Source organism: Triturus cristatus, chromosome 7, assembly GCF_964204655.1.
Source record: "Triturus cristatus chromosome 7, aTriCri1.1, whole genome shotgun sequence".
In the NCBI taxonomy this organism is placed as follows: domain Eukaryota; kingdom Metazoa; phylum Chordata; class Amphibia; order Caudata; family Salamandridae; genus Triturus; species Triturus cristatus.
Genome location: NC_140590.1, coordinates 912,282,257 through 912,304,500, shown reverse-complemented (window position 1 = coordinate 912,304,500; position 22,244 = coordinate 912,282,257). Strand labels below are relative to the sequence as shown.

Here is a 22,244-nt window from a genome sequence, read left to right as displayed (position 1 = left end):
GACGGTTGGTCACCCTAGCCGAAGGGTCCGGGCATGCCGCGCCGTACACATCAGCCCCCCCACAATCAGAGTCAAGCACCCGAGTCAGAGGCGTACCGTGTGCATCCTGTCAGCGGGAGGGATGAATGACGCCCCCTCCTGCCATCACCTTGCAGGCACATAGCAAGGGGGCGGGGATCGTGTGTGTTCTATAAACACACAGATCAGCATCTACTGTCGGAAAGGATCCCTAGGTGCTCATGTATGGGGTTCCTTTCCACGCCAGTCTGAATGCAGCTCACCGTGTGCTCTCCAGAGCACGAGTATGAACAGCAACCGCGTGTTTACTTTCGCATCGCGCTTTCACTTTAGTGAAAGCGTGATGCGAAAGTAAACACGCGGGTGCCTTTGCCAAAGCTGAGAGAGAAAAAAATAAGTGCTGTAGGGTGTAATTGAAGGAGAGAGTGTCGGTAAAAGATCAAATCCCGGTGGGCGTGGCCAAAAGGAGACAAGGCGGCAACAAGGAGGGACTAAGAAGTCTCCTTTACAATCAGAAGCCAGCGTTTTGCATTGAAGATGACACGTCCAATTAAAAAGATGTGCGGGGCTTCAACTCCGCCTCCGAGAGCATTGGAATCTGTATTGATTCCAAGAAGCTCTTGAATGCCAAGAGCAGCGCATGAGCTGCTTTCGACAGCCGAGACCTAAAAAGAATTAACATTAAGAAGAGTCTTCTCGTTTTTTTGTCCTTGCAATGCTGGCAACTTCTTCCTGCCTGTTCTAATGCTTTTTAGTTATAGCTTTTTTTGTATTGTGGTGGGGGGGGTGGGGGGGGCAGTGCAGGACACACAGACAACGGGAGGGTGGAGGTTGGAAAATTATAACAGAATTACACCACAAGCAGTGGATGGACAAAAGGGGAGGATCAAAAGATGTCAGATTCAGAGGGCAGCCTGAGGTGGTGCTGAAGTAGTGGTGTGCTGGTGCGGAGTTGATGCTCAGGTGATGTTGAATGATACGGAGCGGAGGTGGGGCTGAGTGGGGCTCAGTGATGCTGTGGTGCCAAGTCACACTGGGCTGGTGGTGCTGTACTGGTGCTCAGGTGATGCTGAGCTGGTGCTGAGTGATGCGGAGTTGGTGCTGAGGTGATACGATGATTCTGAGATGGTGCTTTGGTGATGCTGAAGTGGTGCTGCGTTGGTGCCAAGTTGCTGCTGAAGTGGAGCTGCATTGGTGCGGAAGTGGAGCTGTGCTGGTGGTGCACTGATGTGAAGGTGGTGCTGTGCTCATGCGGAGATGGTGCTGTTTTGATGTTGAGGTGGTGTTGTGCTGATGTTGGGGTGGTGCTATGCTGCCCTGGTGGTGGTGCACTGAAGAGGGGGTGGTGCTGTGATGATGCGGAGTCATGTTGAGGTGGTGATGCTGCGTTGGTGCTCAGGTAGTGATGAGCTGGTGCTCAGGTGGTGCCGATTGATACTGAGTTGGTGCTGTGTTGAGGTGATGCTGCACTGATACTGAGGGGGTGCTGCGCGGATGCGGACGTGGTGCTGAATTGCTGAAGAGATGGTGCTGCGCTGATACAGAGGTGGTACTGTGCTGATGTTGAGTGGGTGCTACACTGGTGGTGGTGCACTGATGAAAAGGTTGTTCTGATGCTGAGATGTTGCAGTGTTGATACTGTGGCGGTGCTGAAGTGTTACTGAGATGGTGCCAAGTCATGCTGACGTGGCAGTGCTGCGCTGGTGCTTCGGTGGTGCAGAGTTGGTGCTGTTTTGGTTCTGAGTTGCTGCTGAGGTGGTGCTGTGCTGATGCTGAGGTGGTGCTGCACTGATGCTGAGTTGGTGGTGCACTGATGAGTTGGTACTCTGCTGGTGATGAGGTGGTGCTGGGCTGATGTTGAGTGAGTGTTACGCTTGTGGTGGTGGTGCACTGATGAGAAGGTTGTGCTGTGCTGATATGTTGCTGTACTGATATTGAGGCGGTGCTGTAGTGATACTGAGGTGGTGCTGAGTCATGCTGAGGTGGCAGTGCTGCGGTGGTGTGGAGCTGGTGTGGAGTTGGTGCTGCGCTGATGCTGAAGTGGTGATGCATTGTTTCTGAGTTGCTGCTAAGGTGGGGCTGCGATAGCTGAGGTGGAGCTGCACTGGTGGTGGTGCACTGATGGGGAGGTGGTGGTGTGCTGATGTGGAGGTGGTGCTGTGCTGATGTAGTGATGCACTGATACTGAGGTGGTGCTGAGTTTGTGCAGAGGTGGTGCTCAGTGATACTGATGTGATACTGATGTGGTGCTGAGTGATGCTTTGGCGGTGCTGTGCTGGTGCTTAGTTGGTTCTGAGTGATGCTGCATTTGTACTCCGCTGGTGCTGAGGTGATGCTCACTGGTGCAGAAGTGGTCCTGCACTAATACTGAAGTGGTGCTCCGTTGAAGCGGAGCTGCTGCTGAGGTGGTGTGCTACGTTGGTGCAGAGTTACTGAGGTGGGTGTGCGCTGGTGGTGGTGCAATGGTGTGAAGGTGGTGCTGTGCTGATGCAGAGATGGTGCGCTGATGTTGAAATGGTGCTGACGTTGTGTTGTGGTGGTGCAGATTTGGCGCTGCACTGATGAGGTGGTGCTGTGCGAATGTCGAGATGGTGCTTTTTTTCTCTCTTCTCAATGGTAAAGACATTCAGGATACCTGTTCTGATGTCTGAGCTAGAGTGTGCAAAGGAGGAGTATGAAAGCAGGCATGCTAGTATAATTCAAAATAAATGGAGAGCTAGTACACTGCAGCACTTCTCTTATGGGGAACACTGTAGCTACCATTCAGCTTGGAAAACAAGAACTGATAAAACCAGAAACACAATGTGTGTGTTGGTAGATTAAGATAAACAGGTCAATCTTTAGGCACTAATAAGAAGATAAAAGGAAGCCCAGAAATTTATGATCAGGTTGTACAAAGAGGATATATATCCAGGATGCGACAACATCAAGGCATGGTTATTGGATAAGGATTTACAAAGGCTAACAAGGGCACAGGCTAAAACTCTGAGCCTAGAGATCACAGAGGAAGAAATAAAGACCCAGGGTACAAAAATGAAATCCGGGAAAAAGAGGGGGCAGAGATGGACTCCCAGCTGGGGTATATAAGGTAACCCTGGAGGAACAAATTCCTGCATTGAAGGCATTGTTTAACGTAATATATTTGAAGAGGGAGAAAGCCACATCCTCCTGGTGAGAGCCTACTATAGCTTTAATCTTAAAACCCGATAAAGATCCTTTTGAAATACAATCATACAGAGCGATATCTCTGTTAAATACAGACTAAGATTTTTTTCATGGATAGGGGCAGGCCAGGAAGGCAGGGGTACTTGGTAGCATTCTAGACCCTGACCAGAGGGGATTTGTCCCAGGGCGACAGCTAAAAGAGCTCACATCTTCGGATTGGTGCTACTGACCTAGCGGGCATCGAAAATTCTCCACTGACTGTAGTGGCTTTGGACGCAGCCAAAGCGTTCGACAGGGTCCATTAGGTTTATCTCTGGGAAACTCTCAGGAGTTTCGGATTTCCTATAATATGATAGGGACAATACAAAACCTGTAGGAAGCCCCTGTTACTAGAGTACTTGTAAATGATGAATTAGCAGATCATTTTCAAATTACTAGAGGCACAAGGCAACATTGTCCTCTTTCCCCCTTCTTTTTAATCTCTATATATAGAACCTTTTGCCCAACAGATTAGATCAGATCCTATTATCGTCCCATTTAAGATCGCTGAGCTGGAGGTCAAACTAGCACTGTAAGCATACGATATGTTACTATATATTAATAACCTGCAATTGGCAATATCTAGAGTAATTAAGTTGGCTGAGGACTTTGGTAAAATATAAGGATACTTGGTTAATGAGAACAAAACAAATCATGTAATGGAACACGGATAGTACTACCTAGGGGGTAAAGACACAGATGAGGTATTTGGGTGTCCAAATAGTTCAGAAGCTGCAAGACATTCCTTCTGTTAACATGAAAAGAGTAAGCCATGCAAAAGAGAAGCTCCTGGGGAGATGGAGCAACTTACCATTAACAATCTATGGTAGAGTTAATCTGGTTCTTCTCCCTAACGTTACATTCCTGAAAATTCTATAAAAATTGTATTTCCAGAAGAGCTTATGCGTAAACTACAGGGAAAAATAAGAAGCTTTATAAGGGCATAAAGAGGGATCAGAATAGCATGAAAGAAGCTCAGAAGAAAGTTGGCAGCGGGAGGCCTGGCTTTGCCAGATTTTCTGATTTACTACCAATTAAACCAGACCACTCTTCAATAGGCAGATTGTATGGGGAAATGCTAAGAAGCCTGGAAGAGAATGCTTTCTTGTATAAATATGGATATCCAAAATATTTTTTTTTAAATCAGGCTGAAGGTCTTGATGGCAGCATTAACAACATGGGTCTTTTTGAGAAATAGATTTAACTGCCCAATTTACTCGTCCTCAGCCCCTACTATTTGGGATTCTCACGGCACACCAGAATGTTAGGATGACCAGTTAAACTGCCCCCTAAGACAAGCAGAGCTGAACTATTGGGCGGATTTGAAAGCTGGATCAAGATAAGAGGGTAGGCAAGAACAGGCACAGTGCTCTGGGATTCAGCTTACAAGATTCAAGTACTACCAGCTACTCTTGTGGTGGGCAACTCAGAAGTGAGTACAGGAGGGGGCGAGTAAGTGGGTGGAATGGGTAATGAATGACAGTCCATTAAAAGAGTCAGGGCTTGCTATACAATCCCAAAGTGCTCTGTTAGGGGGCAGTGTGGTTGAGCAGCCTTAGTCTTAACACAGACGACTATAAGACATTTGCAAATTCACACTATGATTAATAAATGACAACATGACTTAAGAGGAGATCCACACAAATTTATAAAAACAGCACGCATCTCTCTCTCTCTCTCTATATATATATATATATATATATATATATATATATATATATATATATATGCTTAGGCATCAGAGAAAAATCATTCAGGTAAGTCCACTTTTAAATATAAATTCTTATCACTTTAAAAAGTGGACTCGATGAAATTTCTGAGTTCTACTATGTTATCCAATAAAAGCAAGAACAAGTTCTCCAAACAGGTATAGTACAGCGACTTACAGGACCAATCTCCAGGAGTTAAGGTGAGTGGTGGGCAAGGTCCAAGGCAGCAGCAACAGTAAACCACCAGTGGGATGGGGCCGGCCAGGTGCAGGGTGCAAATCAGCATCGGGAGTCCAATGCTTTTTAACGGGGATCGGTTTCTGTAAAAGAGGCTGCAGGATCTGGACAGGAAACCAGTCGGGCTTAATCAGCAAGTAGGCTCAAGCCTTGTGGTGCACAGGTCAGTGAGACACTTTTGGTCCTCTTCTCCAAGGCCCAGGGGCGGCGGGTGCAGAGGTGTCTTTTTTATTTTTACTGGAGCAGTCGCGATAGAGGGGGCCTAAGTGCAGAGGCTGCAGGAAACCTCAGGGAGTCCAGGAGGGGTGAAATCACGATGGACTCAAGGTCTGGAGGGCTGGAGAACCTTGCTGGCACTGTTGGACCACTTCAACTTGCACCGAAGGCAATGGGAGCAGTGACTGTTTTCAGCTGTTGGGTTTTGGCGGTCCCAGAGGCCTCAGAGTCTTCTCCTTTGGAGTTCTTTAGAACAAGTCTGCTGTTCCCGGGAGGACTTGAGTCTTTTTCAAAGGCAGCCAGTCTTCCCAAGTTTCTGAAGTCAACAGGCGCAGGACGAGAAGACTTTGGCGCAGTTTTCGATTAGGGCTGCATACAGGCTGGCGGGGCTGGGGCCATGTCAGGTGCTCTCTTAATTCTTCTCTGCTTTTGCAGCTCTTTGGTGTCCTCTCTCTTTGTAGGTTGTCAGTATCTGCTTCTCTGGTGTCCGACAGTCCCCTAAATAATACATTTAGGGTATTAGAGTAGTGTAGGGTAGTAGCCAATGGGATTCTGACCCTTGTGGTCACTTCGCCCCCTATACGACCACTCCCTGTGGGAAGTGGGCATAACCCTTTCCCAGAATTCCTAGGTATAGCATCACAAAGATGGCTCATTCTGAAAATGTGTGTCCACTTCGCAGTTAGCCCACCTTAGGGATGGTACTAACCTGGGGGTGGCACACCTACCTGACAAGTTATGGTTCCTGCTTGTCTAGGTGTCAAGTGGGCTCTGGACGGGGGGTGGCTTCCTCTCAGGGAGGGGAGCCATATTCACATTCCAAAGACGGCGGCTCCTTTAAAGCTCACCAGCCCAAGGAGACTAATCAGTAAGTCATCTTGTGGGAGGGGGTGTTACACCCTCTTCTCAGACACGCTTTTGATCCTAACCTCCTGAGAGCAAAAGGCTCTCTCCCAAGGAGTTCATAAACTTGTCTCAGGTGTCAGGCTGGCAGAATACAGTCAGCAAGCACACCAGAGCCTGGTAGGTTTTTATGGGGCACCTTTAAGGTGCCCTCAGTGTATGCACTGATACATCCCACACTGGCATCATTTTCAGTAAAGCCATCATAGAGCTGGGGGAACTCGTTTTCAACAGTGTCCAGAACATGGTTTAAGATGGCTTCCCTAGTCATTTGCACTGGCAGCAATAGGGATGAACAGCACTGGGGGATATCAGATCAAGCAGACATACCATCACCCTCTTCTCGGACAGGCTTTTGTTACTAACCTCCTGAGAGCAAAAGTCTCTCTCCCAAGGAGGTCATAAACTTGTCTCAGGTGGTAGGCTGGCAGAATGCAGTCAGCAAGCACACCAGAAGCTGGTAGGTTTTCATGGGGCACCTTTAAGGTGCCCTTCGAGTGTATGCACGGATACATCCCACACTGGCATCATTCTCAGTAAAGCTATCATGGAGTAGGAGCAACTCGTTTTCAACAGTGTCCGGAACATGGTTTAAGATGGCTTCTCTGGTCATTTGCACTGGCAGCAATAGGGATGACAAGCACTGGGGCATATCAGCTCATGCAGACATACCAACACATATAATATTAAGCACTCTGCCTTAGGGCTATCAGGCCTCCTACAGGGGTGACTTACAAGTATCATAAGCAGTGGTAGGGGTCATGGTACACAGGGATGTAGGACGTCATTTTTTTTCTCCACTTTTGATTGCACCAAGACACACAGCCTGCAATGGCAGTCTTGCATGTTCTTGGCGAGGGGACTCTTGGGGTGCCACAACTCATGCTGCAGCCCTTAGGGACCCTTTTTATTACCTCAGGCCTTCGGTACCAGGGTACCATTCACTAGGGAATTACAGAGGGTGCTAAACGTTTTGCCAATTGGGGGAACAATTGTAGAGTTTTGGGAAATAGCTCTGGCACTGGGCACCTGGTTAGCAGGAACCCAGTGCACTTTCAGTCTAAATCACATCATGTACTAGGCAAAAAGTGGGGGCAGACATGTCAAAAAGGGCAGTTTCCTACAATGAGCAATAATTATGCCATTAAATCTTATTTTTATTTTTCACATTTGCTGAAGTTCTAAGACAGAGGCCAAATGTCAGGCATTTCTTCTTACAAAACGCTGCTTAATTTACCCAAAAGACTGGTATCTAGTTTTCTTTCTCTAACTGCAAAGTTAGAGAATTTTGTAAACTGAATTGTCTCACGATAATGCTGGGGTAAAGGGAATGTGAAAGTAAAGGCTGTAGGATGTCAGTTTTTCCTAACACACAACATTTAAATAGCTTTGAAAAGGAAATGTACAAATATTTCAAAATATATCAAGTAAGTATGGCAGATTTTTTGGGAAACAAAAATGTAATAGGTCTAAAACAAAACCCTTTACTTGGTGATGTGCAAATTATAAATATTTGCTGAAACCGGATGTTCACACATTATTATTATTCAACTAGACCTGCAGCTTTTGTAACATTGTTATGACCTCACACAGGACGTTTCATCCAATGCCTGAAGAAATATGATCACATCACTTTCATTTTTATAGAACTTTAATTACTCCCGGTGCCAGCACGTACCATTCTCAAAACCAGCAGCATCATTTACAGAGCCTTTTCACAACCTCTTATCTTACGGACAAGCTCTCCATTTCCGGTGGCTCTTGGAACACCTGCAGCCATGCCACCTTCAGACCAGAGAGTACGAAGTGAAAAGAAAAAAAACAAGCATTTACAATGGAATGGTCTCGGCATTGGTAAAGTTAGAGCTATTGGCATTGCTCATGACATTATTTTTGTTTATGTTGTTGTTTTTAAAACATTTAAAGAAACGGCATTGTCATGAGCAATGCCAATAGCTCTAACTTTAACAATGCCGAGACCGTTGCATTGTAAATGCTTGTTAAGGTGGGCGGTGGGTTGGGCGCCGGTATTTTCACGCGGGAGCCTCACACTGCCTAAACTTTGGCAAATAGCGACTTGCAAGGTGCTGGCTAGTAGGAAATCGAGAGTAAGTCGGAGATAAGTAAGAGTGCATCTATCCTGTTGCTTGCCGTCGTTCCTGACCGCCTCTTACCCGCAGGTGCAGATCTCGCAGATACATTTGCGCTTCATGCTTAGGGTGATGTTCCGCACACAGGATTCGTCTGCTGTTAATTGCACGTGGTGATAAGGGACGCGTCCTACAGCCAGATGAACACTTGTCGCTTGTGTGGCTGCAAGTGTACCATCTCCCCAAATTCACTGTTACCAGGGACGCACGCCGTTGCCTGGCAACTTGGTGAGCATCGACTGGTCAACATCGAATGGCTAGCGTGGTGACATGAAACGTCAAGTTTGGGGCGGGCACTAAAAATGCTCCCACTCGATGGGATCATCCGAAGACTATTCACTCCCCATCAAAACGTCTGCGTGGAGGATGCGATGCATCGCAGAAGGCAACAGTTATTACAACTTTGAAGGGGCGTCACTGGTTTAATGAGACAGCTGCAAAACGTGAGCGAGCACAACCCGACCCTCCTCAATGTATTAGAATGTGTCACGAAACGGGGACAGTTCTTAATTGAAAAAGGAACTGCCCAGGCTGATCTGGGACTTCTGGTTGTCCCACTTTTCAGTCCCTCTGTCCCATTCAGGGCAGGCAGCCGCAACATTCCCAGACAGAACAGCGTAGTTCCCCGAACAGTTTGACTAACTCTCCTTGGAATACTTCAGTCCCAGACTAGCATAAACGCACCGTTCCAAAGTGGGCGGTAGCCGTCGACTGTCGGGGGCGGATCGAAGCGGAGACACGTGCAGGCTTCACGGCAAATCAGTACTCGGGATACTAGCCGACGCACCGTGATAGGGTGAAGGCATCCTTACACTTTAGCAGACAGAGTCTGGGAGCTGTGTGACTGCGCGACCCGGAAGTTCTAAAGTTATGTTCGATATCGAGTTACTCATCGGCAGTAAATTCTGTTAGGAAATGCACCTAGTCCTTGGTAAAGGGAACACAAATAGTTTCTCACATTTGTACCTGTACTTTAAGTGCAGATTATCACTGAGCCGACTCGAACTAACGGTTGGTGGTCCGCGGTACATTCTACAGCGCAAGGCACTACTGAGTTGCTTCGAGCTGCGGGAAAGAGGGGGTCTTAGTGGAGTGCATTAGTCTAGCCTTGCAGTCCTTGTGGAGTTGATGATGACATCACATAGACCATGCACGAATATGTCATCGCATACAGGGCGGCCATCTTAGTGAGATGATTAACCCCGATATGATCAGACACCAGAGAAGTGCTGATTAGTGGCCTTTGACTCATGTGTCTTGAGTTTATAAACTTATGGACAAGAAGACCCTTGGAGAGGTGAGGAGACCAGAGCAGCAGCCGGACGCAGGGGGAGCGGACGAGCACACGACTGCCTTTCTCCGAAGCAGAGCAGAAATGCCTCGGAGAAAGGCAGCGGCATTTTCGGATTCGGGGGCGTGTTTTGCTGTTATCTCCTCCTTGAGACTTCTTGCAAAAAACACGCCCCCCGATCCGAAAAGGACGGGGCCTAATCTGAATGACTGACTGAATGGCTGGCCAGCATTCAAGAGGCCAGCCAATGGAGAACAGGGGAGAAGAGGGGCGGGTTCAAGCCCCTCTTCTCCAAGACATTAAATCTCGGAGCTAGACTGCGCAAGCGCAGCCGAGACCTAAAAAAATAGACAGCAGGCCTTTTCCATCTAAGCACCCTGTGAGAAGTGAACATCTTTGTATCCATAAAGACTGCCCCTATCCTGCTTCAATTTAGGAGAGAGCGTAAGAAACACCTTTTCAAAGGACACACAGTCACTATACGGTTTGACCATGTACCGCTCTCCGTTGCAATTGCAGGCTAGGTTTGTAAACAAGCACACATTTTCTTTTTTGTGTTGCTATTGGAGAGCTTTACGTAAGCACCATTTACATTACACATTTTTTTTTTTTTGGCAGGCACGGGGAGATTAAGCGATATGAGGATTTTGAGCCAACCCCGAGACTCGAACCTGGTTCCCACAGCTCCAAAGTCGGCAGCACCGGCCGTTAGGCCTCATCTTCTCCCCTACATGGCACTGTCAATTGACCCATATTTTAATAAGCTTGGTTAAACAGCAAATTCCGATGTTCAGCAACTAAAAACCATAAAACATCTGTTCTCAAAACTTCAACTCAAGGTGGTCACTCATACACTCGGTCTCTAGAATAGATGCAGGCAATGCCATCCTCCCGGGTCTCTCTCTCAGCAAAAACCATGCTGCCCTTTAAAGCATTTATACACCCAACAACCCAACTGATGTCACATAAGTGGAAATGTGATCATATCTAGTTCGTTCCCAGAGATATCCATTTGAGGCGAGAATCAAATTCCAAATATGTTGTCTAACATTCAAAACTATACACACGGGTACATCGAGGTACGTAACCAATTTGATAAAAATGCCCATCGGCTCCAAAATGCAGCAAGGACTCCTTCGTTATTGAACATGCGAAATTCAAAACTGCCCTAGCTTAAAAACCAATACAGGCTCCTCTCGCACAAACTGAAAGTCCATTCCAAACCAATGAAGAACGGCGACAGGCATTCTCTTATTTTTTGTTGTTGCATATTTATATAGCGCGAACTCGACCCGAAGGTATTGGAGCGCTTTACATAGCACCGTATTTACATTACACATTCAGACACGAGGAGATTAAGTGATTTGCCCAGAATCACAGGATGTGGACGCGACCTCGAGGCTTGAACCCTGGTTTCCTGCACCAGAGGTGGCAGCGCAGCCGAAGCTATGTGATCCTAAAACAAGATTTCTCCTACTCAAACATGAGGTTATTGACACACAGCTATAGTGTAACTCCTTTCAGCGATAGGTAGTATCACACTAATTTATCCTCTGGTAATTCACATGCACCATCAGTAGCCACAGCATGGGAGGGGGCGGTGGCTCACCTGCTGTTGCAGTCTAGCCCTGTACTCGGATACCTGGACATCCATCCTCAGCGCCGCTAAATACCAAAAGAACGAGCATGAAGCCGGCCTGGCACGTACTTCCTGCCCAAGCACAGTTTCCTGCTCTGTATGGCAGCCTGAGAGCCCGACTGGACTTTAGTGCTGGTTCCGCTGCGTGGCAACTTCTTTCCGAAACGGAAAAGGAAAGATAAATCTGCAAACATATTTTAAAAAAATAAAACAAAAAACAAATTGATAGCGTTTTCTAGTGCCATACAATTATACAGTCATATTTAAAACCTATTGCAAAGGTGCAAATCTGTTGTAAAGAAAAATACCAAATAATTTTTTTTTTATGTGTTGAATGAGTGAGAAATGTTAGCGCGCTCTCTTCTCTTTCACCCAAGATGGCGGCGACATTTAACCGGTAAACCTTCCGGTCTTTCTTCTGTTTCTATTCAGGCTTAATACTTACGACATAGTGGAAAGGCTAAGGTTTATGTAAAGAGAGCTTCCCAAAAGATCTAGAAAAAGATACGCCCTTTAAAAAAGCCCGAATGACTTTATTTCGATATAAAAGTTCAACATTGTAACTATTCTCATTTGAATGATTATAAACAGGAATAAGGACGATATTTTACAAATATTATTTATATATTGCTCGAACTGTACTTTTCGAAAACAGTGTCTGTTACAAACAAGGGCTTATTTAGATTGGACGTCGTCTTTCATAACCTATATTTCGAAGTGTACCCAGGCGCTGGGGGCCTTTGGGGAGATTAAGTGAGCTATTGCCCTGAGTCACTTGATGCTAATCTGAGCCGCTGGCGGCCATTAAACCGCGAACCCCGTGCTCCGCAATCAGCTGCTCCGGCCGCCGCACCACACTTCTCCTTTTGGTGAGTAAGGGCCTTTGTCCTTTTTAGAGAAGACCCCAATACCTTTTTTTTCCTTCAAGGTATCATGTCCCTAATTATAGGGGTTACACTATCCACCTCCTTCAGTGACGGATAATTCTGTGGTACATTACAAAAAATAGCGCATCAAGACCAAAGAGAACATTGAAGGCAAATGATCAGCCATATTGAATAATAGTGACATGTTGCTATAGACGCATGGCTGAAAAGTTCACTGCAAAAGCAATAATAAGAGAGCCTTGAAAAAGCTCATTCAGCACTTGTGCCCCATAGAAAAATGCGCGTCATAATAACATTAAATACATCACAACGAACAGAAAGATCTCCAGATTGCATTGCCAAAAAGTTACAAGAGTTGGCAATGCATAACAAGACCTTTTTAAACGAATCATACAAGACATGCTGTAGTGTAACGTTCTAGTGGCTAGCGCCACAGGGCATGTCGGGAAGGGGCGTGGCTGCGCAATACTACCCTTACACATGCAATTCCAAGCCTACGAACAAAATATAGAAGCGTTCTTTTGATCAATGAAATATAAGAAACATTTTCGTGAGTTGATTGTATTTCTCACTTAAGTGCATACAATTTCATTGTAAACAAAGAGGGATCAGGCCTTCAATTCCTGGCCATGTTACCCTGCTGCTCTCTAGCGAGGGTGTCACTTAAAGCTACCCATGTCCATACAAACATACACTCATAGTGACCACACCGTCATCCGCTCCACTCAACACGCATGCACAGACGTCACCCAAGGATTACACTGACACTTTCATTGTGGGTGAAGAACTGCTGCAGGTTTATTTCATACAACATAAGTATGACGATAAGTGGGTTATCTTACGGGCGATCCAGGGCAAGCAGCCCCTCGCTGCTCCGCCCGCCTGGCGAGCCAGCACGCACGGTGGGTCGATGCCCGGCAGTGCGGCACATATTTTTAGATCATCCACTGGATCACGTGATCTGTTTACTACTCCCGCCCCTTTTGACGGGGGCGGAGCGTGTTGTGGCACACCCCCGGTTGGTCAGGCCCCCCAACCGCCCGAAGGACTAACGGGGCGCCGTCGCGGTCTTTCCAGAACCTCCTTCGGCTCCCGGACCTTGGCTCGGGCACCCTTACTGTGCCTGACAGGGGTACCCTTACTGTACCGCCTGTCGCAGAGGTACCCTTACTGTACCCTTCTGCCTCCAGATCGCCCTGTAACTCCGCCACAGCTCTGGGGAGGCTTCCGTCGCTGCCAGAGCCCCCCTTCCTCCCTTCGCTGTTATAGGTGCCCTGCCCCGGCGAGCCAGCTGTTAGTGGCCTAAATTATGGGTCCTGTTCTGTACCCGTAAATGACGGCATTAATTCGCAACATTACGCAGAAGCCCAGGGCAGACTAACAAAGGATGTCTTTTGGCCCCACTGCCGTTCAGCTTAGACGTGAATGGTGTTCCCAACTTTCTTAGCGATGCCACTGCAGATCTTCCTAACGTAATTATGGGAAGATCTGGCACCTACATATGGGGCCAGAATTGAACCATAGCTGAAATTGTTATACCGGTGTTGTTGTGCTATATGTAATTCGTGGCACCGACATGGTGGCTTGAAAAGGAAACTTCTTATTTTCAAATAATATGTTGTGGGCCCCAGTTATGATTTCGTTCACATCTTCATGGTTGGCAGTGTCTCTATCTTGCCAGTACCTGGGTCACGTCTGCCTTAAATGATGACAAATACATCTGGCTTTTCCGCTAGCCTTGCCCATTAACCTGTCCCATGTCAGTGGAAGGCAGCACATCTCTGGTCATGCTCATTTCAGAAGGTGTTAAGCCCTTTCCATTACCAGAAAGTTTAAGTGCAAAATTCAAGGGGTATGGTCGCTCTCTGCTCTCTCAAGTATTACCATGTAGATGAGGGCATGCCATTCTGGGGTGACAGGTTGAAGTATGCACAGGTAATTGTCACTCATTCTGGGATGTCTGGTTGAAGTATGCACCGGTAATTGACACTCTCCCACGTGCAGTGCTGTGAAACATGTGACGTAGTTCATCAAAATCAGCCAGCCACCCCCTAGGTGGAGGCTTGCCCTCCCAAACTTCTGCTAGTGTAAAACCTGGTCACACCTCCAATTCAGTAGAATTTAGTAAATCACAACACCGACCACCCCAGAGGCCTGATACTGGGCTGTGCATATGCGGCCCAATATCACCATGAATACTTAGCTTGGAGTGGATGGGTGTTAACCTAAACTGGCTGAAGGCAAAATCTTTGACAATCACTCCTGCCAAGACGTGCCAACGCAGGTAGAATAAAGAGTTATCGAGCCCGCCTTACTTCCTTTCCCAGTTCGACCCCGGTCGAAGAAGATGCCCCTTCCAGAAAGGTCATGGCCTTATCCCTGAAGCCCATCCATACAGCATTCCACAGCGTTGCTTTGTAAGGCTTTTTCTAGTGCCACAATTAATTATGTTCGCTATGCTCTCCCTCAGTTTGATCAAAATCTTAGCCAATCGTACGCCTGCCTAATTCCCAGGGCTGGCTGGCTGAATGCTTTACGCCTGGAATTGCCCTACCAAATGTGGCCTTGCACTGAAACTTAACGTGGCCAGGAGGAGCGGCGCAGGAAGCAGAGGAAGAACTGAGGAGGTGAGGCGCCTAAAAAGGGGGGTCTAGCCTCGCCCACCATATTGGCACGCCTCCCTAAGGCAAACCCATTGGGGGGCCTCCCCTCCCCGAGGCGCGGCCTCGCTAGCGAGGCGGAGCGGGGGGGGGGGGGGAGGCTCCGACGGGCGGCCACTAGAAGGCTGCCCTGCTGATGTCCCTCTGCGTGGGACGCGGGCAGCGGCATTCATTCTGATGAGTGCAGAGCTTAGATATTTATTTAACTGGGAAGGAAGACCACACCCTTTGGGTCAGTCATTAGCATCTATAGAAGATATTCATTCAAGTAGACTGAGCATAGCGTGCTTTCAATGTCTGGTAAAAACTTCCTGCTTGTGCCTTGATTTTGGACTATAACTTCTTTCCAGCAAGTTCTAGATTTTGTGGTGGGAATGATCCCGGCAGAGGTGCCTTTTTATGAGAAACTCAACAAAACTTGGGACATGCTTCGTGGAGATGACGGAGAGGTCAGGTTTCCCCATGCCAGTTGCATGAGCTCAAGTTGCTGTCACTCCACATTCTGGTCCGTTTAGTTTTACTTCACACAACTCACAGGTGGAACTGCAGAACAGCAGCGGCCTGTGCAGGTAAAAGCGGTGGGGGATGGGTGGGATTTCGACAGTCGACGACAAGGGAAAATTAATTATTTATAAATCCCCGCCCACTGCTCTCACCTGCACTGGCGGCTGCTGCTTCAGAACTACGGGCAAAGGAATATTGCTGAACAGCAAGGTCCGGCTGGACATATTATATCTCACTAGGGATAACTGGAAAGATCTGTTATAATCCTCATTAGATCTCATCTCTGGCACAACAGAGAATGGTGCTCATGTGTAGGTCCTTTGACTCACAGAACCAAGTTATAGGGACACCCATACAAAGAACAGCTACGTACTAACTAATATGTCTGCCTTCCGGAAGACTCAATGCATACTTTTTATTTTTTGTGTGCACTCCGAAATATAACCGATTATCATGCTCAACATCCCATGCATCTGGGCAAATCCTCTAATCTCCTGCCTAAAACACATACACAAAAAGTGAATCTAACCTTGTATAGTGTAATCTGGTGTTCATGCAAAGTACTCTAATGCCCTTGGGTCAAGTTCGCAGCATTAAAAAAAAGACAGTAAACATGTGAATTGGGGGAGCATTATCAAAGCCAATAGGTCTTTCCTGTGCAAAAGCTATTGGCTTTGCCAATAAATGTTATGGAGAGAAGAAGGCCGACTTCCCTTCTTATAAGTTTCTAGGGTGACCAACCGTCTGTAAATTTCCCGGACTGTCCATAATTTGGATCTCACCTCTGTTGTCCGTGAGGATCCCTCTTCATCACGCCTTTTGTCCGTAAAATTGGGTATTGCACGTAGTAGAGCTGTTCCCCTGTGAGGGGCCTCAAGTCCCTGATGGGGCAGCCTCACACTTATCCTCAGCGCACAAAAGCAGCCCCCCCCCCCCCATTGTCATTCTGTATGTAGGCTGATTGCCACATACAGAATGATGACAATGGCCAGTTTGGGGTGTTACAGCATGTAGTGGGCCTCCTCCTGCCGCGATCTAGGGCTGGGCATTCTGTTAGGGTTAGATGGAAGAAATGTACTAAACAAATGTACAAAGTTAAAAAGAAGAAGTTATAGTTCTTACAGTCTCATTATTTCAGAGCTGAAGCATTTTTATTATTATATAAAACGAAGCCATAGTTGCTGCCTTTTTATTAATTTTATGCAACTAACATCCGTTGACAAAGCCAATAGTCATGGCTTGTTGTAGGTCTAATATTACGGGATGCAATGATAGAAACATCAAAATACCAGTCGGGTGGCACATTATGCTCCCCACATTTTTTAGCTGAGGTGTTTTAAGCCACGCCCTTAATTACACCAGACACGTCCCTTGGCGAGACCCCCAGTTTTTAATCCCACGTAAAGTCCTAGAAACAAAACCATGTCACAGTCACCTCGCGTCCTGGCACTGTGCATCATGCATGATTCATGACTTCAAAATTTCCAGATTGCCTATATTCAGTGGCATAGTGACCCCCCCCCCCCCCTGCTTTAGGAACTACAGCAAGGGTGAAGTTCTTGAAGGGCCTTTTCTGTCTGCAACTGGATGGGTGAAGGGTGGATGGAAGGTTGAGTGGCTAAGCGAAAGCGGAATGGAGAGAGAAAGGGAGGGTGGATGGATGACTGAAAGCATGGATGGGCGATTGACAGAATGGATGGGTGCATGGATGAGTGAAAAGAAGAATGTAAAGATGGATGAGTGAAAGAATGCATACATGAGTGAAACAAAGGGTGGAGAGCTGGAGGAAAGGATGGATGAGTAAAAGGGTGGACGGATGAGTGACTGGGTGGATGGATGAATGAATGAGTGAAAGGATGGGTGAAAGGGTAAATGTATGAGTAGATGGGTGGAAGAGTGTTAGGATGGCTTGGGTGAAAGGGTAAATGTTGGATAGATGATTGAATGTATGGATGGGTGGAAGAGTGGATGGATGAGTGAAAGGATGCATGGGATGAAAAGGTGGATGGATGAGTGAAAGGGTGGATGAGTGATAGATGGCTAGATTATGGATAGACTATGGATAGGTTTGCAAATGGTTGAAAAAGTTTTGATATGGATGGACACAGATGGAAGGACAAAACAAATGGTGAAAGACTGAATGATGGATGAAATAATTAATAGATGACATTTTGGGTGACACCCAACTGCTACTTGATGGTTACACTAGTAATTGTAAATGTTTGCATGTTTTGTTTTAAGTGTAGGGATTTAGGGAGAGCCTCATAGTGCCATGAGCTGTGCTTGAGATGTAAATTGTGTTTGTAGCAATAGGCAAGGCATCAAAAATAAACGATGTAATAGTGTATAAACAGTGCATTCTTTAAGAAGGTTGCAGGGAAAAGCACATTTGTGACTTCCATCAACTAGTGCAACACTCTGTGAAGCCCCAATAAGCAAAGTCAGATTCCATATTTTAACCCCTTCAGTGCCACGCCCTTTCCCCCTCCTGTGCCGGGCGTTGTATTAGTGGGTGGGGTTCATGACGAGATAGTCTCGTCATGGGCACAGCGCAACCGTGCTCCATGACGAGACTATCTTGTCATGGGCACAGAAGAGGTTAAGTTCCACTTGCTGAAACACCCATAATGCGTTCCCTATAGTGGGTTCATCACAGCAATCCTCCCTTTAGTTCCCCTATGCGTGCCGCTTTACATCTCACAATGGCATTCAGATATGAGATGCTAGTAACAAAGTGTATCCGAGCAGATCTTCCTGACCAGTTATCTCACCAAACATGCCTGCTCAGGACCATGAGTGTGAACAAAGTATCAGACTGAACAACCCAGTGCAGTAACCATATAAATATAATATTATCATATGAATTACCACAAAAAGACCTGCACAGTTGCTCAAAGCTGCACGCATACCAAAAAACCGTGAAGTGCACGATTGTCTCAACTTAATATAAAACCTATTTTGACTTGTACTTAATTGGTTGTCTATTTACTTACTTTTATACTATCGCACAACTTCCTCTGATGCATCTGTAAAATGTAACTTATCCAGAAGTTTTGTTTGTCCTGAATTTTGACCTTCTGTCCTGAATTTTGACCCTCTGTCCTGAATGTTTACACTTACCATGCTGAATTTCAACCCATGCCAGTTGGTCACCCTATAAGTTTCCTTTATTGACAAGTACAGCGTAAATAGGCCCACATACAACAGCACTGGCAATCCAGTGTCCTAAGAAATCAGACTCCAATTACTACTGAATATTCCATCACCTCATATGAATACCACTACAACATTCTATGTGATTGAAAGTTAATGCTCATTGGATAATACATGTTTGCAAATAAATACATGAATGTATAAGTGTTATGTATGTACAATTGCATGAATTTATGTATGCATGCATGTAATGTGACTGATAAAGTTTGATGTAATTGTATACATCTCCCTTGCTATAAATAAAACTAGTAACAAAAATATATTAATACCTTATGAAGACAGTAAACTTCTTTGGTAACGTTACCCTTCTACCAGTATTTAAAACTTTATCATTGTTGTCAGTTTGAGAATTGCTATCTTGTACAGTTTATGATTTGATATCTTGTGACAAACGTCCATCATTAACTTGCAAAACATTTTCATTGTCTTATAAAATATTCTCATATTCGGTATTTTTCCCTTCTTATTTCATTTGTGTGTTCCTTGCTAATTTTCTCCCCTTTCTTCTGAATTTTTTTATATGGAAGATCAAAATAAACATGCTCTTCAATATTTGTTGTTGTCGTTTTTGTATCTCCCCATAACGTCTCTTGTCCAGGTATCAACAATACAACTGCACTTTTACTACACTATCCTTTATCTCTTAACGTCACATCACCGTTCAACACTTTCATCACTTGTACAGGTGAACAGTAAACTAACTCACCTTTTAGTACTCTCACATGTTTTTTTTTTACAATCACCGAATCTCCTTCCTTGAAAGATTATGATACTTTTTTGTTTTCCATTGTTTCTCAGCTATACTGTGTTTGACATACAAAGCCTTATAAATAATGTCAATAAGCTCATTTTTTAAATTGTACTTTTTCCAAATTTACATGTAAGTACTGCGTTCTCTTTCCTACCTCTTAGTAAAAAAAAGGATAATACACTGTAACAGCATTAGATGTGTTGTTGTAACTATGTACCGTCTCACCTATGAAAAAATACATGGACAATTGGGATGCAATGGCCATATGTACACCTTTCTTTAAAAAGCATTTGCAGTGCAATAGGTCTCGCATTTACGTGAGTTTATGCTATTGGCATTGTAAATGACAATGCCTTTTATTTAGGTTTCAAAAACAAAAATAAAAGGCATTGGTATTTGCAATGTCAAAAATGCATGGCTAAACCTACAAGGTCCCAAATGCGAGACCTATTGGCTATGCCAATGCTTGTTTTCCATTCTTGTAGGTTGCTGCTTCCTCCATTTGTGGCGGTTTTGCGGTCTGTCTCCGTCTTCCTGATCTATTGGCTAAAATTAAGGACTAAATACGAGTGGACCGTACCACCTTAGAGAAGACCTTTGTGACATGTTATGAAAAAGAACACTTTTAAGTCTTTATTAAGAGATGGTAGCTACTCTTCTAGTTCGGTCTAAAAATATTGGGTTGCGGGGGTGGTTTTTGCATGTGGTGCTCGCTAGTATATTGAAATGAGGGCTAGCCGTCTGCCAGCTGTGATGGGTCAGTGAATGTGGTGGTTGGTGTAGTGAGGGGTCTGTGGTCCAAGTCCAGGTGGCCAGTTATGTTTGAACTGTAATCAGAAAATGATCAGAGATTGACCCAGTCAGTAACGTATATATCTTGTGATATTATTGTTTGTGTACCTTTATAGCTCCCTGCAAGCTCTTTGACACTATATCCATGTCAATAATGACCTACAAAAATATTGCATCCACTACATCGCCCATCACAACATAGTCATGGTAAGTATATAAATACTATTCTTAATGCCACATCGAAGTACCTACACTTACTCTACAAATTAGTAGTCAGGCCATTAGACTTCACATTTTTGTCATGAGTTGTAATGCCTGCGATATAATGCTCCAATATAAGTGGATACATCTGGCATTCAGCTGTTCATTCAGTCTAATACAGCCAGTGCCGCTGTCACTAGAGATTGCACACATAATGCCGAGTTCACATTATTGCTGCTTCGGGGCGCTTTGTTAATAAATGTATCATTGGTGGGTGGCGTGTGCACATGTTCATTGTGTCTGAGGTAAATACAGAATTAATCACACAACATACACGAGCATGCATGCACATGTGCAAAGGTGCCTGTCAAAAACACTAGGCCTGTAAAAAAAGAATGCCACTTAGGTGTCCCAATGTCAATGGAACCGTTCCAAGCCCATAAAGAGCATTTCTTTTCGTACACGTTTTAAATTTCTTGGAAAAGATTCTCTTAAATCCTGGTTTTCAAGAACTTCACGCGAAGAGTGATAATTTGCAGAATTGTGCGGACTCGGTCGAAGAAGTATGTAATTGTACACATATTACCGGGGGGAAAACAACTGTGCTCTGCTGTTACACAGAAATTACCTAAAAGGACTATGCAGTGACACAGAATAATCGCAAACACAGATCAACGCCCCTTGCTCGAGTTTAGAAAATTCCTTTATAACACTAGACAGGGCCTGCCGGGGTTCGTTCGCAAGTATACCATTATTATTAACTTGTTTGTAAAGGCAGCGCGTAACCCAACAGTTTAAAGGGCTTCTAAAGTTATAGATAACAATATGATGGCATTCCTATTGACCTTGGAAAGATGAGACAGTGGCGTCTCTATAAGGAATACAAGCTGCGAGATGCGCTCTGTGGTGGGGGAGGGTCATTGAAGCGAGGCGCGCGCGCTTGGCCGAGCGAGAGGAAAGACAGATGGCGCCTCTGCTCGTGCCTGTGACGCGTAACCCCACACTTTATGCCACACAAAGCTGTGGTCGGACTTTGAAAACTCCACTCCTAAATATCCGCCAGAGCAGCGCATGCGCTGGCTCAGGCGAGACCTAAAAATCTGTTACCTCGCTCAACTTGGCCATTTAGTGAACGACTAAAGTGGTGTTTTTTTCAGTTTAATACCATGTTGATTAAAACAGCTTGAATTTTTCCCCAAAACCAGTTGTTTGCCATTATGTGACACTAAGATATTGGAAAAACCTAAGTTTGCAATAAATGTCCTTAAAAATTCAATTACAACATCTGTAATAATAGTAGAAATAAAGTCATAGCGAATTCATTTAGAATAGTGATCTGTGAGGACCACCAAATAATATATATTTGCTTCGAATATGTTAAATGGACAAGAGAAGTCTATGGCTATCTGCCACAATATGTAGTATGAAGAAATAGAGAATCAAAACGCCAGTCTCGAAATCAACAAAACCGGCGTACCACTTTTATTACAGAGCAGGAATTATGAAGGCGAAACAGCAGGAAGTCAGGGAGGCATTCGGGATGGAGCACCAAGTTACAGATACGCCGCAGATGCAGTGACACTGATGACTGCAGTTACAAGTGGAACAAGCAAATGTTTGGCGTGGTGTTCCCATTTCAGTGGTGTACGGAGGACTACAGCAACCACTTGGTCTGGAATGACCAACAAGCGAGGGGATGACTGGCTTCCCCGGCAGCACGCACCACTGAGCATAGGCGTACCCGCCGACGCTGACTACAGGGACCACAATTCTTCGGGGTAACACGCTAGTGGGTGGAGCAGTGTGCGACCAACTTGGTGATACATATTTAGTGGCTCTCTGAGCCCCGGAGTCGACGGGCTCATGGTT

The 22,244-nt window shown here is 45.5% G+C and overlaps 1 protein-coding gene and 1 long non-coding RNA gene across 2 annotated transcripts in view; one reads left to right on the top strand and one right to left on the bottom strand.

The window, feature by feature from the left end:
- The window catches only part of RARS1 (arginyl-tRNA synthetase 1), a 219,223-nt gene extending 207,689 nt beyond the window's left edge, over positions 1-11,534 (bottom strand). The window contains exon 1 of the mRNA XM_085617844.1: positions 11,338-11,534. Coding sequence (XP_085473970.1) covers positions 11,338-11,382 — 45 coding nt within the window. The 5' untranslated portion in view covers positions 11,383-11,534. The remainder of the gene's footprint in view (positions 1-11,337) is intronic.
- A 631-nt stretch (positions 11,535-12,165) lies between these two features.
- Positions 12,166-22,244, top strand: part of LOC146810829 (uncharacterized) — a 161,740-nt gene continuing 151,661 nt past the window's right edge. Inside the window, exon 1 of the long non-coding RNA XR_014965743.1 lies at positions 12,166-12,236. This is a non-coding gene — a long non-coding RNA (uncharacterized LOC146810829). The remainder of the gene's footprint in view (positions 12,237-22,244) is intronic.